Source organism: Rana temporaria, chromosome 6 (genome assembly GCF_905171775.1).
Source record: "Rana temporaria chromosome 6, aRanTem1.1, whole genome shotgun sequence".
Taxonomy (NCBI): Eukaryota; Metazoa; Chordata; class Amphibia; order Anura; family Ranidae; genus Rana; species Rana temporaria.
This window is the reverse complement of record NC_053494.1, coordinates 115,662,344-115,679,025: the sequence shown is the minus strand read 5'-3', so window position 1 is coordinate 115,679,025 and position 16,682 is coordinate 115,662,344. Positions and strand designations below refer to the sequence as shown.

The 16,682-nt window shown below is 46.5% G+C and overlaps 1 protein-coding gene across 2 annotated transcripts in view; it reads left to right on the top strand.

Annotated features, from left to right (window-relative positions):
• The window catches only part of FAM117B (family with sequence similarity 117 member B), an 83,791-nt gene that overhangs the window by 30,819 nt on the left and 36,290 nt on the right, over positions 1 to 16,682 (top strand). For both annotated transcript variants that reach the window (XM_040357229.1, XM_040357230.1), the window contains exon 3: positions 542 to 634. In XM_040357229.1, coding sequence (XP_040213163.1) covers positions 542 to 634 — 93 coding nt within the window. The remainder of the gene's footprint in view (positions 1 to 541; positions 635 to 16,682) is intronic.

Genomic DNA, 16,682 nt, shown 5'->3' with positions numbered 1-16,682 from the left:
GCACAGCTATTGTCTCCCGCTGCGGTCAATCGATGACGCAGGGTCAAGTCATACACTTGGTGTCTATGGACGTGCCTGCAAGGTAACCCCCTCAGGGGAGAGCTTCCCAGAGGGAGTTATCTAATGCGGGGAGGAGCCGCTGAGGGACCCAAGAAGAGGTGGATCGGGGCCACTCTGTGCAAAACGAACTGCACAGTGGAGGTAAGTATGACCTGTTTGTTATTAAAAACAGAAAACGCAAACCTTTTTTTTTAGTGTCACTTTAAGTACAGTACTTCTGGGAAGAGGGTAAATAAAGTGAACCTGTTTTTACTCCTGCACAGGCAAAGTAGAAGATTTTGCTTTAAAGTCTTGATTTCATTTGTTGTAATTCATGTTTTGATTAGGTGACATGTTGCAAATCACTGCTGCACAAGTCGTTTGTATTCAGCATACCAATTAAATCATGCCTCAATAAATCTTCTGCTATGCATGGCCTAATTAAATGATGTATATGTAATTGTAATGCAGAATATACTTCCTTTTTCTTTATGCCAAACAGACAGAAAGTGCTTGGGCTGAGGAGTATGCTGAAAAGAAGAAAAGCTCTCACAAGCGATCTGCATCCTGGGGCAGCAATGAGCAGCTGAAAGAGGTTAGGCAGATGCTGTGTGCTGAATGGGGAAGGCACTTTGCATTGATTATAGCAATTCTTGTGTGGTCATATGATGATCTGAGTTTGAGTGAGGAGAATGCTTAATTAATTCTGTTCATTGTTATAAATTTAATTATGAATTTCTGTTAACTTCTGAGTTGGTATTAATATTGACTTGTAATTCTGGTTATTGATGGGCAAATACTTCAGTACCTGCATGTTTTGGTGATTGTGAGTACTTAAAACTTGGTGTACAAAAAATCAAAAAATATTTTTCTTTTAATCACTTGCCACCTATGGCAATTCTAACATTTTTCTAGCAAAAATCATCTTTTTTTTTTTGCCAGAAAATTACACAGAACCCCAAAACATTTTTTTTCTTTTAGCAGAGACCCTAGAGAATAAGATGGCAATCCTTGCAAGTTTTTGTCTCGTAAAGTATTTGAGCAGCTATTTTGCAAACGCGTTTTTTGTGCATTAAAAAAAAAAAATTAACTGTAAAGTTAGCAATTTTTTTTTGTATAATGTGAAACATGATGTTACGCAGAGTAGATGCCTAACATATTCCGTTTCAAAATAAGTTCATTTCTCCAGAAGGTTTTTCTCCCACAGGAAAAGGTAGGAAAAAGTCCAGTTTGCGGTAAGATCGATCCAAACCATTCTCTCGGTTTCGGTACGGACGGCAATGGCAGTTTTGGGACTGTGCATATGGCGTCCATTTCTGCCAAACATTGGGCCAGACTACATTCCTGGCCACTCCAGATGGACATCCTTCTTCAAAAAATGGTCACACCAGGAACCTCTAGAAAAAAAACTGGGATCAACTGAAACGTAAAAATGCTCTCTGGTGGTGGCGGGATTCAACCAATATAACTTGAGGTCCCATCCTGGGTCTTTTTCCCTGAACAAACCTCCAACGATGGGCGCAAGTGCTTGGGGAGCCCACTTGGATGGCCAGACTGCTCAGGGTTCCTGGTCCAAAATGGAAGCCTGGAAGTCTTGAAATTGGCGAGAACAAAGGCCCCTTTCGATCCGTATTCATCCGCCCCGTGTGTGTCCGTCGGCTCAGCGGGGATCATCCGTAATCCCCGCTGAGCTGTTGGTGGACAGGGCGGTCCCCGCAGACTGTGCAGAGACCGCCCTGTCTTTCCTCCGCTTTCCCCGATGCTCTCCCGTGTGTCCGTATTCATCCGATCCGTTCAGCCAGACAGAAGAAAAATAGGGTTTTCTTCCGTCCGCAAAAGCGGATCTTTGCGGATGTTTGCGGACGTTAGCGTATGCATCATCCGCTAACGTCTGCAATCCCATAGGGAAGCATTACAAGTCCGTTTACGATCTTGTAAAAAACGGGCCGTTTGTCCGTACGTGTGAAAGGGCCCTTAAGGCCATCTTTCTAGGATTCCTATCCTTTGAACAGTTATGGGAACAACACGTGCAATTACTCTCAGACAACACAACAGAAGTGGCCTATGTGCTGAAGCGGGGAGGAACCAGGAGCAAAGGGCTCTTGGAGCTAGCCAACCAGTTGCTCACCTGGGCAGAGCGGAATGTGGCGTCACTTACGGCAATCCACCTAAAAGGGTCCCTTTAGCAGATCTTTTAAGCAGAAGAAAAGTGGTAAAGGCAGATCGAACTCTGAATCAAGAGGTTTTCCTGATGGTCATCGAGGCACGGGGGCAACCCCAAATAGATCTATTTGCAAGCCAGCAGAACGCAAAAGTGCAGACGTTCTTCTCTCTTTACAGGGAAGATCAGGCCGTAGGCATAGATGCGTTCAGTCATCCCTGGGATTACCAGCTGTGCTATGCCCCCCAACTGATACTGCTGGTCCTTAGGAAATTCAGAGAGGAAAGCACGAATCTGATCCTGGTCGCCCCCTTCTGGCCGATGGGGCCCTGGTTTGCGGTTCTGCTTAAAGTGGATGTAAACCAGTATTTTTTTTTTTTTTTTTGATGTCACAGTGTACAGTAAAAGATTTGCTATCATCTGTGCCCAGTCTTGCCACACAGAGTTAATCCAGCTCTGAGCAATCCTCTTGTATTGTTTAGTGAAATAAAACGGACTTGCAGAGAAAAGCCTTAGTCCGTTCCGCCCCCTTGCTGTGAGTGACAGGTTATTTTCATTTCTCATGCACTAGCCTGGAGACAGGCATTATTTTTTAATTCCCACCCCCACTCCTTTTCTGAAGTCATGTGGTTACTTTTCTGGATTTTGACTGGATGTTCGTGATCATAGCAGCATTTAGTGTAAGGAATACGCAGAAAAAAATGCATGTTGACAAGGGGAGTGTAGAGGTGGGTGGGTAGTCTACTGACATCACGACTCCACCCACAGAGCTCCAGACAACAGACCCACCCACAGAAGTTTTTTAGTTCTTATAACAGACAGAGGGGAGACATTTGACAGGTAAGGATACATGCAGGAGGCATCTATATCCTTATAGATCAGCACTATGGCAGTAGTTTAGAAAGCATGAGAAGTGGGTTTACATCCACTTTAATCTAGCCACAAAACCCCCCTGGACGCTACCATCCAGAAAGGAACAGCTGACACAGGGGACACTGAACCATTCGGAAGCAGATTGGCTACAACTGTCAGCCTGGTTTCTAAAGACCTCCTAAGAGCCAATGGTCTGTCGTGAACGCCCTGCTCTCCTGTAGGAAAGAAGTGACAAGGGCTATATATTTAAAAGTATGGAAGAAATGTAATTCCTGGTGCTTTTCTAAGGGTTTCCATGAAAGGGCGAAAAAGCCTTTAAAAGCACACTGGGTAGATGGCTTAAATGGGCAAGTTAAGGCAGAAGTGCCCCCTTCAGGTATCGCTGCCTACTCCACAAGATCAACGGAAGTTTCCTAGGCCGAAAGGGGCGGTGCCACACCTGAACAAATATGCAAGGCTGCTACCTGGTCCAACTTCTCTACGTTCCTCCCAGCACTATAGGTTGGACCTGCTGTCTTCTGCAGATCAGGGCCCTCCGCAGGAAGGCGCTGCAGGCAGTGGTCCCACCCTAGGGTAAGTTTCTCGGCTATCCTCTCCAAGGCTGTCCTGAAAGGCGATTTGAGAAAAACGTAGACTTACCGGTGACTCTATTTCTCAGAACCTTTCAGGACAGCTGTTACTACCCTCCCTGTTGTCTTAGAAGTTTTCTGTATCTGTCAGGGTTGTGATGGTGGTTTCTGTGCTTTTTGATTTTAAGCATGTTGGAGGCAACGTAATAACTCGGGCCATGATGGAAGAGGGATTGTGTTTGTTTTCTAGAAAACAGGCGGAACTATACTCTCTCCAAGGCTGTTCTGAAAGGCTCTTAGAAATGCCATCGCCGGTAAGTCTAAGGTGTGTGTGTGTGTGTATTTTTTTTTTTTTTTTAACCCGCTGGTTAAACAAAAAAACAAATCTTTGGGCTACTTGAGAAAGATGGGTTCCTTTTCCACCTGTCTTTTTCATTGAAGTCAAGAGTAACGGGTTAGGTATTCCAGGTTATAGGGTTTTCTGCAGTTGACTCAATGGGATTTTCATTGGACAGGTTATGTCTGTTCAAAATTTTCCATTGGGGATCAGTTTTTTGTAATGAAACTTGGCCAAGTAAATATTTCCTCCTGTTTGAGCATTAGTAGTTTTTTTTTTTTTTTTCTTTTTCTTTCTCACATTTGGGTAGTGTTCCACTTTTCTTTTGTAGGTGGTTGTAGGAAGCTTTCACTGGTTGAGACTCTACAGTGAATAATGGTGCAGCGCAAAAAACAAAGAAAATTAAATAATATAACAGCAAAAAATATAAAAGTCCATAATGTGCTCCGGTGCAAACACAATTTTCAACAATGTAGGTAAGTGCAAAACACAATCCAGGAGTGATGTCCAAGATAGAAGAACCTCCACCAAATGGAAAAGGATGGCCTCTCACCTTACTACTCAGACCAACAAAGGGTCAATCAGCATGAAATAAAGCACAGCAAGCTTCCTGCTCTCAGGGATGTCAGCAATATGTAGAGACTCGATCTCCAAACAGCAGCCAGATAAGCGGATAAAATGAAGCATTCAGGGCATGTAAAAAAGGAAGAGGAAATCTAGTGCTCTCTGAAGCAAAACGATCATTTATTGTAGGTAAAAAACAAAGAACAACTCGCATGTAGAAGCACTCTCGTCTGAGTGCTGAGGTACAGGCATAAAACACAGTGTATCCGATCGTGATACACATGGCAAAGCGATAGCGGATGACGTCATGCGTAGCCCCTCCCCCTCGTACGCGTTACGATGGGCGGGACTTCTGCTATTATATTATTTCATTTTCTTTGTTTTTTGCGCTGCACTATTATTCGCTGTATAATCTGTTGAGGTGTTTTTTGAATTTTACCTTTAAGTGCTGGCTTGCATATTTATGTATAGTTGTGTCGGTGTTATTTTTCCAGCGCTGATTAATTCTTTATTTCCTGGTTGAGACTCGTCAGTCCTTCAGGTAACCGATCTCCCTATCGGTAATTGTCTCTCCTAGTCTGGAGCACCAAGTTGATCATCAGTGCCTTTCCCTTGTTCATGGTAATTTTCTATATTTTGCTTGGCCCTTTCGTCATTTAACAACAAAACCTGGGAACGCCCAGGGAAAAACCAAGCCTACTTACCGACCAGCTCGCAGAACAGCCAATTAACCTGTCTAACAGTATGCGTTAAAAACAGGGGTTTTGTCCGCATGCATTTGCAAACGCATGCGTGAGCCACAGAGCCGCGCCAAGACACCCTGTAATCTGTGGTCCTAACACTAAACAATGAGTGTCCCCACAATGGAGGCACATGCATACTAATGGATAGATGAGGGCAGGTGGACTGAAGGGGAGCCACCCCTCCTTTAGAGGTACAGGAGCACACCAAACACCCAGCATGTAGCACAATGGCTGCAAAGGTGTTGGTGCACTGCTGGACCAATATAAGCACCACAGGTGAAACATAAACGTGTCCACCGCCCATCTATAGCTGGCCATAGCAGTAAGTAGTATTGGAAGGCTAAAGCAGATAACAACAAAACCTGGGGAATGCCCAGGGAAAAACCAAGCCTACTTACTGACCAGCTCACAGAACAGCCAATTAACCTGTCTAACAGTATGCGTTTAAAATCGGGGGTTTTGTCTGCACGCATTTGCAAACGCATGCGTGAGCCACAGAGCCAAGGCACCCTGTAATCTTTGGTCCTAACACTAAACAATGAGTGTCCTTTCGTCATTTAGCCTTGATTCAGGCATGAATTTCTTCAGATCTTCTTTTGTAGAGAAAGCTCCACATCTGTTGATCCTCTGTGGCTTTTTTCCACGCCTTAAGAATTCCTGTGTCCTAATGGACTCCAGGAAATTTGTTACCGCAAGTACAAAATCTTATTGTGATATTTGGTTTATGGAACAGCAAATATTTTTAAACGCTTACTTCAAATCCAAACTTCAATGCATGATAAAAACATTTCCCAAAGTTAATTGAAGATTGGAAAAAGGTATATATAATTTTTCCTTTCTCCTTTTTTTTTTTTTTTTTTTTTATTAATATTATGCGCACACACATGGATCAACCATAACATTAAAATCACTGGCTGGTAAAGTGAATAACATTGATTATCCCGGTACAATTGTATCTGACCCGTGTCCACAGCCAAAGGCGCCTATAATGAAATGGGCATGTGTGAATCGGAACTGGACCACTAAGCAATGGAAGAAGGTGGTCTAGTCTGAGTCGCCTTTTTCTTTTAAATCCCTTGGATGACATGCGTGTACGTCGTTTACCTGGGGAAGAGATGGCACCAGGATGCAGTATGTGAAGAAGGCAAGCCGGTGGAGGCAGTGTGATGCTTTGGGCAATGCTCTGCTGGAAAACCTTGGTTCCGACATTCATTTGGATGTTACTTTTGTCACTTGCCACCTACTGAAACATTATTGCTGACCAAGTGCTATCTGGGAGTAATCTGTTAGAGAGCGTATTGACAAAATGGGGGCAAAGCAGACTGTAATGCATTTGCACTTTACAGGAGTACAAAGGAGTAAACAAACTCTCACTAGTTAATTCATGTTGACGGCCATTCTTTTTTTTTTTTTTTTATCCAACAAAAGATTTTTCTTTCTCGTACATCACGGGACACAGAGAGGCATAGTAATTACTATGTGGGTTAAAGAGTCTACCTTTAGATGATGGACACTGGCATGCCCTTAAGGCAGGAAGTTCCCTCCCCTATATAACCCCTCCCATACCGGGAGTACCTCAGTTTTTTCACCAGTGTCTAAGATGTTGGTCACGAGTGAACATGTGCTCTAAGGAGCTCCACTGGAGGGATCCATGCTGGATGTAAAAAGCCTCCATAGAATCCGGATCCGTCCAAAGTGCTTCTTAGCCAATGTGGACGGTACCCGGGCCCCGATTGAGAAGAACAGGGTTTGGCCTGTAATGCTCCTCTTTTAAAGGCTGATCCTGGGTATTCGGTACTTTGGTCAATTTCCCAATACCAAAAGCTTACTGACAGGGTGCGATATGGGTCCAGGGGTGTGGTGTTCCTGTCCATGGACCCTGGTCCCTGAAGGTCTGCAGACTTTGCTCTCCGTGATGGGCGAAGATTGGGCTGTCTGTGTGTGCAGAGTCCTGCGGTGTTGGATCAGGTAAGTGAAGGTGCTTTCAGAACTTGGTTCTGAAAGTTTCCTTCTTTTTGAGCCATTATGCTTTGTCTAAAGCTGCCTGTCTGTGCCTCTCCTATCACTTGTCCTGGTAATGCTGTGGGGAGGAAGGGGTATCTATGCTCAGTCGTTTAGCCCCTCCTGTGCAGGTAATAGCAGGAAAAGGTTGTCCAAAAGTTTTGGCTACAAATTGTCTTACCTGGTCCTCACATGGTGGCTTCGGTAGCTCCAACCTCGTGCACGGGAGCGTCACGTGCGCGCGCATAGTGCGTGTCATAGGCGCGCGCAATAGTGATAATTTATGTGCGTGGCGTGCATGGGGCTTCAGATGCGCGTGCGGTAACATGTGCGCACGTGCGTCTCGTGATGCATGCACAGCAGCGGCGCGTGCGCATGCGCGCCAGAGGTCTATCTCAGCTGTTCTCTGTTATACCTGAAGGGTTTCACATGTACTGGCACTTTAAGGCTGGCTCCACCCAGCAGTGATGACAAGGGTCAAGGGGCATAGTAGCCATCTTAGAGAGACCACATGTAGGAAGCAGAGAGATATGTAATGTCCTGAGATGCATGTTGCAGTGTACAGCCTGTACTGAATAAACATCCATTGTTCCAGCCCAGAGTCTTGTGTCTCTCCCAACACGGAGGATATAACAGTGGCGACGAGGATGGGATTTACAAAGTGTCTATCAGTCTGAGAGAGAGACAAAGACATTGTGGATTGTCACCTGGATAAAAGCAATCACAGATCCCAGCAGGAAAATGTCATTAATCGGGACATTAAGTGAGTTTGGAGAACAGACATCCTGGACTTCCTGGGTTGAGAGGCTGGAACAGTATTTCAGTGCAAATGACATCCCAGACAACAGGCAAGTAGCAGTGTTTCTGACAGTGGTTGGGGCCAAGACATATGACACTCTTAGAGATCTGCTTTCCCCTGTAAAACCTGCAACTAAGACATTGGCAGAGCTGCTGACACTGCTAGAGGATCACTTCCAGCCTAAACCATTAGAAATTGCAGAAAGATTTCGCTTCTATCAGAGGCAGCAACAGACAGGTGAAGAGATTAAAGCTTATGTGCTCGCCCTTCGCAGACTAGCCTCGACCTGTTCTTTTGGGGACTACCTACCTACTGCACTGAGAGATAAGTTTGTCATGGGACTGAATTGTGAGTCAACACAAAAGAGACTGTTAACAGAAAAAGACCTTACCCTTACAAAGGCAATTGAGATAGCTTCAGTGATGGAAATGGCTGTGAAAGATACAGAGGAATTGAACCCCCAGAGCAGAAGGGAAGAGGTGAAGCAGGAAGTTTTCAGGACAGCAGTCAAACCAACTGCTGCAAACTGGAAATACAGACCCCCACCAAGCCGGGAGTCAGCTTGCCACCGTTGTGGGAATACAGACCATGATTACAAAGTCTGCCGGTTTAAGGATCAGACCTGTCATAATTGCGGTAGGATCGGCCATCTGAAACGAGTTTGCCGTAGCAAGAAGGTGCGAGATAAACAACCTCTGAACCCCAAGACTAAGACATATATGGTGGGAAGATATACATCATCATCTGAGTCAGAGGATGAGCAAGTGCTCCACAGGTTAGACATACATCATATGCATTCAGCACCCTCCGCAATGACTGTAGATGTAACCATTGAGGGAAAGAAACTCAGGATGGATGTAGACACAGGAGCAGCAGTTTCAGTTATCACCCAGAAACAATGGAGACAACTTCAGACCCGAAAAACTGTCCGCCCAACACCAATCAAACTGCAGACATACTCAAAACAGATACTCCACCCACTGGGTTACGCAAAAGTACAGGTATTGTACAAGGGGCAGACAAAGAGACTGCCATTATATATCCTAGAAAATGGGGGACCCCCTCTCTTTGGGAGAGACTGGATTGCTCACTTTGGTATGCCAGACATTGCCATAAGTCCCTGTAACACCGTTACCATTCCATTAGGAGATAATGAGGGATGGGTGGTGTCCCTGAAGCAGCGGTTCCCAAAGATTTTTGATGACCAGTTGGGAAAAATAAAGCATGACTGTGTGAGACTCAAGCTGAAACCCAACGCTCAGCCTAAGTTCTTCAAAGCTCGGACAGTACCTTTCGCACTCCGAGCAGGTGTGGAAGCAGAACTAAGTCGGCTGGAGGAACAAGGTGTCATCTCAAAGGTAGAGCACAGCGAGTGGGCATCACCAGTTGTACCGGTAAAGAAATCGAATGGGGACTTGCGCATTTGTGGCGATTTCCGCATGGCACTGAACTCTCAACTGGAAATAGACCAGTATCCCCTACCCAGAGTAGATGACATTTTTGCCTCTCTTGCAGGAGGTCAAAAGTTCACCAAGCTTGATCTCAAACAAGCATATTTACAATTTGAGGTCCATCCTTCTTCCCGTAAGTTTCTGACCATCAACACCCACAAGGGACTGTATCAATATAATCGGATGGTGTTTGGGGTAGCCTCTGCCCCAGCCATTTGGCAACGAAAAATGGACGAGATTTTGGCGGACATTCCTTTCACTCAGTGCCTGCTAGATGACATGCTCATTACAGGACGGACCGACCAGGAACACAAGCAGAATGTGGAGCTTGTGTTGGCGAGACTCCAAGAACAGGGTCTGAAAGTGAACTTAGCAAAATGCCAATTCATGGTGCCTAAATTGGAGTTTTGTGGCCACCTTGTGGATGCAGAAGGTATACACACCACGGAAGCCAAGGTTGATGCTTTAGTCAAAGCTCCAGCCCCAACCAACGTCCAGCAGCTGCGATCATACCTTGGCTTGCTGAACTATTATCACAAATTCCTGCCAGATCTGGCACACACCTTGTTTCCGTTGAACAAGCTTTTGGAGAAACACTCCAGATGGGACTGGTCGGCTGCATGCCAACGTGCTTTTGAAGTTTCTAAGCGGAAGCTGTTGGCGTCACGCATGCTCGTGCACTATGACCTCCAGAAGCCTCTCACCTTGGCTTGTGATGCCTCACCCTATGGTCTGGGGGCGGTACTATCTCACATCTTACCAGATGGGTCAGAAAAACCAGTGGCATTTGCCTCCAGGTCTTTGACAAAAGCAGAAAGCAATTACTCACACATTGACAAAGAGGCTCTTGCGCTGATATGGGCAATTAAGAAGTTTCATCTTTACCTGTATGGTAGGGAATTCACCATACTGACGGACCATAAACCACTCCTTCAGATCTTTAGCCCTGACAAAGGCATCTCCCAGACTACTGCGGCCCGCCTCCAACGCTATGCCCTATTCTTGGGGGCATACAGCTACAAAATTCAGTATCGTGGTCATGATGCCAATGCTAATGCGGACGCTATGTCCCGACTGACAGGGAGGTCCATGGACTCTTCTCCACCGGTCAAGAGTTGTCGTTACACCAGCCTGTCCTTCTTGTCTTCTGGGGAGATAGCAGCCCATACAAACAAGGATACCTTTCTGAAAACCATACTCTCCTGGGTACGTTCCGGTTGGCCTGCAACTGTCACACAGGAGTATGAACCTTATTTCCGTAGGCATATGGAATTAACTGTGGCTGGCAACTGTGTTTTATGGGGAGACCGAGTGATCATTCCACAGACCCTCCGGAGACACATTCTGGACTTGCTACATACTGGTCATCCCGGGAGCACACGTATGAAACAAAAGGCCAGAGGCTATGTGTGGTGGCCAAACCTAGACTCAGATATCACAACATATGTGAATGCTTGTGCTGGATGTGCACAAACGGCAAGAGACCCTCCTCGAGGGTGCGTCCAGCCCTGGACTTGGCCCACGGTTCCTTGGTTTCGCCTACACTTGGACTTTGCAGGCCCGATCAGAGGACACACCTTCTTGATCATAGTGGACGCCCATTCAAAGTGGCCTGAGGTCATTCCTGTTACTCAGCCAACGACTAAGGCAACGGTTTCCATACTGTTACATCTCGCTGCTACGTTTGGATACCCCAGAGAAATTGTCACAGACAACGGTGCACAATTCACCAGTCAGGAGTTTCAGCGTTTCCTGACTGCCCACAACATCAAGCACAAGTTGACCGCACCTTACCACCCGGCTACAAATGGTCAAGCAGAGCGGTTTGTGCAGACTTTTAAACGCTATTTCAAAGCTACAGTGGCTGCAAGTAAACAACAGTCCCTGTCACCCCAGCAGCTGGACTCCTTCCTTTCTGCTTACAGAAATACACCACATGCAACCACTGGGAAAACTCCAGCAGAACTCCTTCTGGGGCGGCAGCCATGGACTGTTTTGGATATGCTCCGCCCTCAAACAGTCCAGGAACATGTACTACAGTCCCAAGACAAGATGGTCAAACACAATGAGCTCCCCAGATTCACAGCCCAACAAAAGGTATGGGCCCGATCTTATGGGGCTTCCAACACCCGTTGGCTTCCTGCTGTCATTGCAGAGACTTTGGGACCCAAGATGTACAAGGTCCGCCTGGAAGATGGTTCCATTTGCAGACGTCATGCGGACCAACTGCGCCCTCGTTCTCAACTGCCCGAATCCCTGATGCCGGCTGAACCACCAGTATCTCAAGGATCTGCTCCCAGCGGATCAGGATGCACAGAGACTGATGATTGTGGGGACTCTGAACTTTTGAACTCAGCTCCAACAGAGCCCTCCAGCTCTGGTCCGGAGGTCTGTTTACCCTCTGAGCTGGGGGATCCCTTCTTGGCCCTGCCGGTACCCATTCCGGCCAGCCCTGTTTCCTCCGGTCCCGAATCGCTGGATGCCCGGCCTCAGCGACACTGTCGCCCTCCTGACCGGTTTCAGTTGCAAGAGCGGTTACGAGACTTTCGACGGGGCCGACGGAAGTGATCCGATGACATATTAACCCCGCAACGGTTCCTGGAAGCTTGAAGTCCCATAATTCTCCTGTGTTTGGAGGACTGTTATTGGACAGTTAGCAGTTAATGTTTTGTGCCTGTTATTGTTTTGTTGTGTTTTTTTTTTGTTTTTTGTTTTTTTTTTAGGGATGGATGGAAGGTGTTATACCTGAAGGGTTTCACATGTACTGGCACTTTAAGGCTGGCTCCACCCAGCAGTGATGACAAGGGTCAAGGGGCATAGTAGCCATCTTAGAGAGACCACATGTAGGAAGCAGAGAGATATGTAATGTCCTGAGATGCATGTTGCAGTGTACAGCCTGTACTGAATAAACATCCATTGTTCCAGCCCAGAGTCTTGTGTCTCTCCCAACACGGAGGATATAACATGAGGCTAGAGATTGCAGGACAGAGCAGGTCAGGTGACTTGCACCTAGTCCATAAAAGCTCAGTCCACCTCACCCATCCTGGCTGACGGTGGACACAGAGTATTTGTGCACAAGTTTTCAGTATTATTACTACTGGATGGTGGACAGTGACATTTGCTTAAGGCGCATAGTGGGCTCTGCACCTTGCCGACCATCAAATAGCAGCGTCAGTGCTGGTCTATAGGTCCGCAAGTGGATGCAACTTTTGTGAGCATTATTATGGCTAAAGGCTCAGGGACTAGAAGTACGAAAAAAATCTAAGGGATCGCCATCAGGCTCGGAGGATCTCGGGCATGCTCCTGTGGCTATTTCCTCTCCTGATAAATTAGAGGAGGCCCAGGGTGAACCATCAGGGCTGCCAGGTGCCTCATCTACCCTTGTCCCGCCTGCTCCAGTTTTTGTAACACAGGAGGCTCTTGCCTCAGCTATGGGTGGACTGGAGCAAAGATTGGCGACCTTGATTGCTTCCTCTCTCTCAAGAGAAGAACGCACAAGGTCCCCCTCTCCCTCTGCAGAGTTCCTCATGGCGGAACAACTATCCTCGGAAGAGGTTGATTTACCCTCAGGGGGTCAGGCAGAGGGTCGGTCAGTGGTCTCGGAGGATTCTACCCTAGGGGGAACCATTTTCGGCGTCTCAGTCCGAAAGACTGTAGGTGCAGTCCCTCAATGATATGGTCCGTTCGGCCTTCAAGTTGCCCCTTTTAGAGCCAGCATCGAGTTCAGTCTCTTCCTTAGGCTCTTTAAAAGCTCCTCAAGCTAACTATTACTTCCCAGTTCATCCCCTACTGGAAGGTCTTATCTACAAGGATTGGGAAAATCCGGATAGATATTTTCTTGCTCCTAAAAAGTTTTCGGTTTTATACCCGATGGAGGAGAAGGTCACTAAGAAGTGGGGTGTCCCCACGGTGGACGCAGCTATATCCTGCGTAAACAAGACTTTGACCTGTCTGGTGGACAACGGTCAAATGTTCAAAGACCCGACAGACAAGAGATTAGAGACTGTTGAAAACAGCTAGAGTGGTAGCCCAACCTGCAAGGGAGGATCCAAGACAATTGGGTCCTCTCTACGGTCTCCGAGGGCTACAGGCTGGAGTTGAGCGAATTTCCTCTACCCCACTTCTTGGCCTCAAATGTCCTGAAAGACCTGGGGAAAAAGAAAATCTCTAACATTGGCCTTGGATCATCTATTATCCCAAGGGGTGATCAGGGAACTGCCGCTGGAAGAACAAGGTTTGGGGTTTTATTCAAATATTTTGGTGATCAGGGAAATGCCGCTGGAAGAACAAGTTTTGGGGTTTTATTCAAATATTTTCACCGTCCCCAAACAGAGATGTAAGACCCATTCTGGATCTTAAGGCCTTAAACCAGTTCCTAAAGGTCCGATCTTTCCGGATGGAATCGATCCGGTCGGTGGTTGCCTCCTTACAAGGAGGGGAACTTTTTGGCGTCCATCGATATAAAGGACGCATACTTACACATTCCTATCTTCCTCAACCATCAGAAGCTGTTACGCTTCACAGTAAATCAACGCCACTTTCAGTTTGTGGCCTTACCTTTTGGTCTGGCCACCACACCTCGTGTTTTCACAAAGGTACTTGCCCCCCCTGTTAGCCAATCTAAGATCTCAAGGCATATCTATAGTAGCCTATTTGGACGATCTGTTTGTAGATCATTCAGTTGCCGATCTAAACTCAGCGGTACACAGAACCGTGAGATACCTGGAATCCATGGGTTGGGTCCTCAACCTGGACAAGTCAGCCTTGGTGCCTGTGAAAAGACTTGAGTATTTAGGTCTACTCATAGACACAGATCAAAGAAAGATCTTTCTGCCCCAGATAAAGATCGATTCTTTAAGGGAGCTAGTTCAGCTGGTCAAGTCAAAGCGTCAGCCCTCCATTCGCATTTGTATGCGGCTGTTGGGGAAAATGGTAGCCTCTTTCGAGGCCATCCCATTTGCTTAGTTCCACTCAAGGGGACTTCAACACGCCATTTTAGAAAATCCAAGCCTTAGATCTCCCTGTGTCCCTCTCCAGAACAGTCCGGCAGAGCCTTTGCTGGTGGCTAGTTCCCCAGAATTTACTAAGAGGGAAGTCTTTTGTTCCCATATTTTTTATTCCGGGGCTAGACAATTGGCAGGCAGACTTTCTAAGTCACCAACAGTTGCTCCCAGGAGAGTGGACTCTTCACCCCAACATTTTCCAGGGCATTTGTCAGAGGTGGGGAATACCAGATGTGGATCTCTTTGCATCGAGGTTCAATGCGAAGGTGGGCAGCTTTCTGTCCCGGACAAGGGATCCACTCGTTTGCGGAACGGATGCGCTGGTGTTTCCATGGGATCAATTTTCCCTAATTTATGCGCTTCCTCCGCTGCAATTATTACCCTGCCTCCTTCACAGGACGCTCCAGCTTGGCCCAGACGGGCCTGGTACGCAGAAATTGTAAGGATGTCGGTGGGACATCCATGGACCCTTGCGCTTCTTCCAAACCTGCTTTCTCAGGGGCCAATATTCCACCCTTCCTTAGGTCTCTAAATTTAACGGCCTGGCTGTTAAATCCCATATCCTTAAAGAGGAGGGGTCTCTCTAATTAGTAGTAGTATCTACTTTAATGCCAGAAAGCCAGCGTCCAGGCTTATTTATTACAGAGTTTGGAAGTCTTATGTGGCCTGGTGCGAAGCCAAAGCGTGGTATCCCCGGAGGTATCTCATTGGCAGAATTCTAGATTTTCTGCAGATGGGGGCAGACATGAAGTTGGCCTTAAGCACCATTAAAGGCCAGATCTCGGCCTTATCAATATTTTTTCAAAGGCCACTGGCTACACATTCTCTGGTTAAGACCTTTTTACAAGGGGTGATCCGTGTTAATCCTTCAATCAAGACCCCCTTGCGTCCGTGTGATCTGAATCTGGTCCTTTCTGCCTTGCAGAGGCAACCCTTTGAGCCTCTGGCTCACATTCCCTTGGTCCTCCTGACCAGGAAGGTGTTTTTTTTTGGTGGCCATAACCTCTGCTAGGAGGGTATCGGAGTTGGCGGCCTTATCATGTAAGGAGCCATACCTAATTCTTCACAAGGACAGAGTAGTCCTACGGCCTCATTCGGCCTTCCATCCTAAGGTTGTTTCAAACTTTCATTTGAACCAGGATCTGGTTCTCCCTTCTTTTTTCCCAGAGCCTAGTTCTGCAAAAGAGAAGTCATTGCATACTCTGGACATACTAAGAGCAGTTAAGATCTATCTGAGGGCTACTGCTCAGGTTCGGAAAACAGACATTTTGTTTATTCTGCCAGAAGGTCCCAGATGTGGACAGGCAGCGTCTGAAGTCCACTATCTCCAAATGGATTCGACAAATCATTACTCAAGCCTATGGCTTGAAGGGAAAGGTTCCTCCGTTTAAGGTTAAAGCACATTTCACTAGAGCGGTGGGTACTTCCTGGGCAGTGCATCATCAAGCCTCCATGGCTCAGGCCTGCAAGGCCGCGACTTGGTCGTCTGTCCATACTTTCACTAAATTTTACCAATTGGACATAAGGAAAAATGAGGAAGTCGCCTTTGGGCGCAGTGTGCTGCAGGCTGCAGTTTGATTCCTCATGTCTGATGGCGCCCGGCTTATTTTTTGGGGTCTCCCTCCCCTCATTAGCATTGCTTTGGGCTGTCCCACATAGTAATTACTATGCTTCTCTGTGTCCTGTGATGTACGAGAAAGAAAATAGGATTTTTATAACAGCTTACCTGTAAAATCCTTTTCTCCCTCCCCTCTTTATGGGGAATTGGGACACTTATTGCTTGCTACAAAACTGAGATACTCCCGGTATGGGAGGGGTTATATAGGGGAGGGAACTTCCTACCTTAAGGGCGTGTCAGTGTCCATCACCTGAAGGTAGACTCTATAACTCACATAGTAATTACTATGCTTCTCTGTGTCCCGTGATGTACTCCAAGAAAGGGATTTTACAGGTAAGCTGTTACAAAATCTTATTTTTATTGATTCAAAGGTGGCATACAGCCGTTAACGGCGATACATTAACCAACATGACCATATGTTGACGTCCATTCTAGTTTAACGTTGTGTTTTCCATTTGAAGACATGCAGCTGTGTTTGATTGAAAAAATGCAGCGTTTTTAATATGAAAGGCTGTACTGTAAGT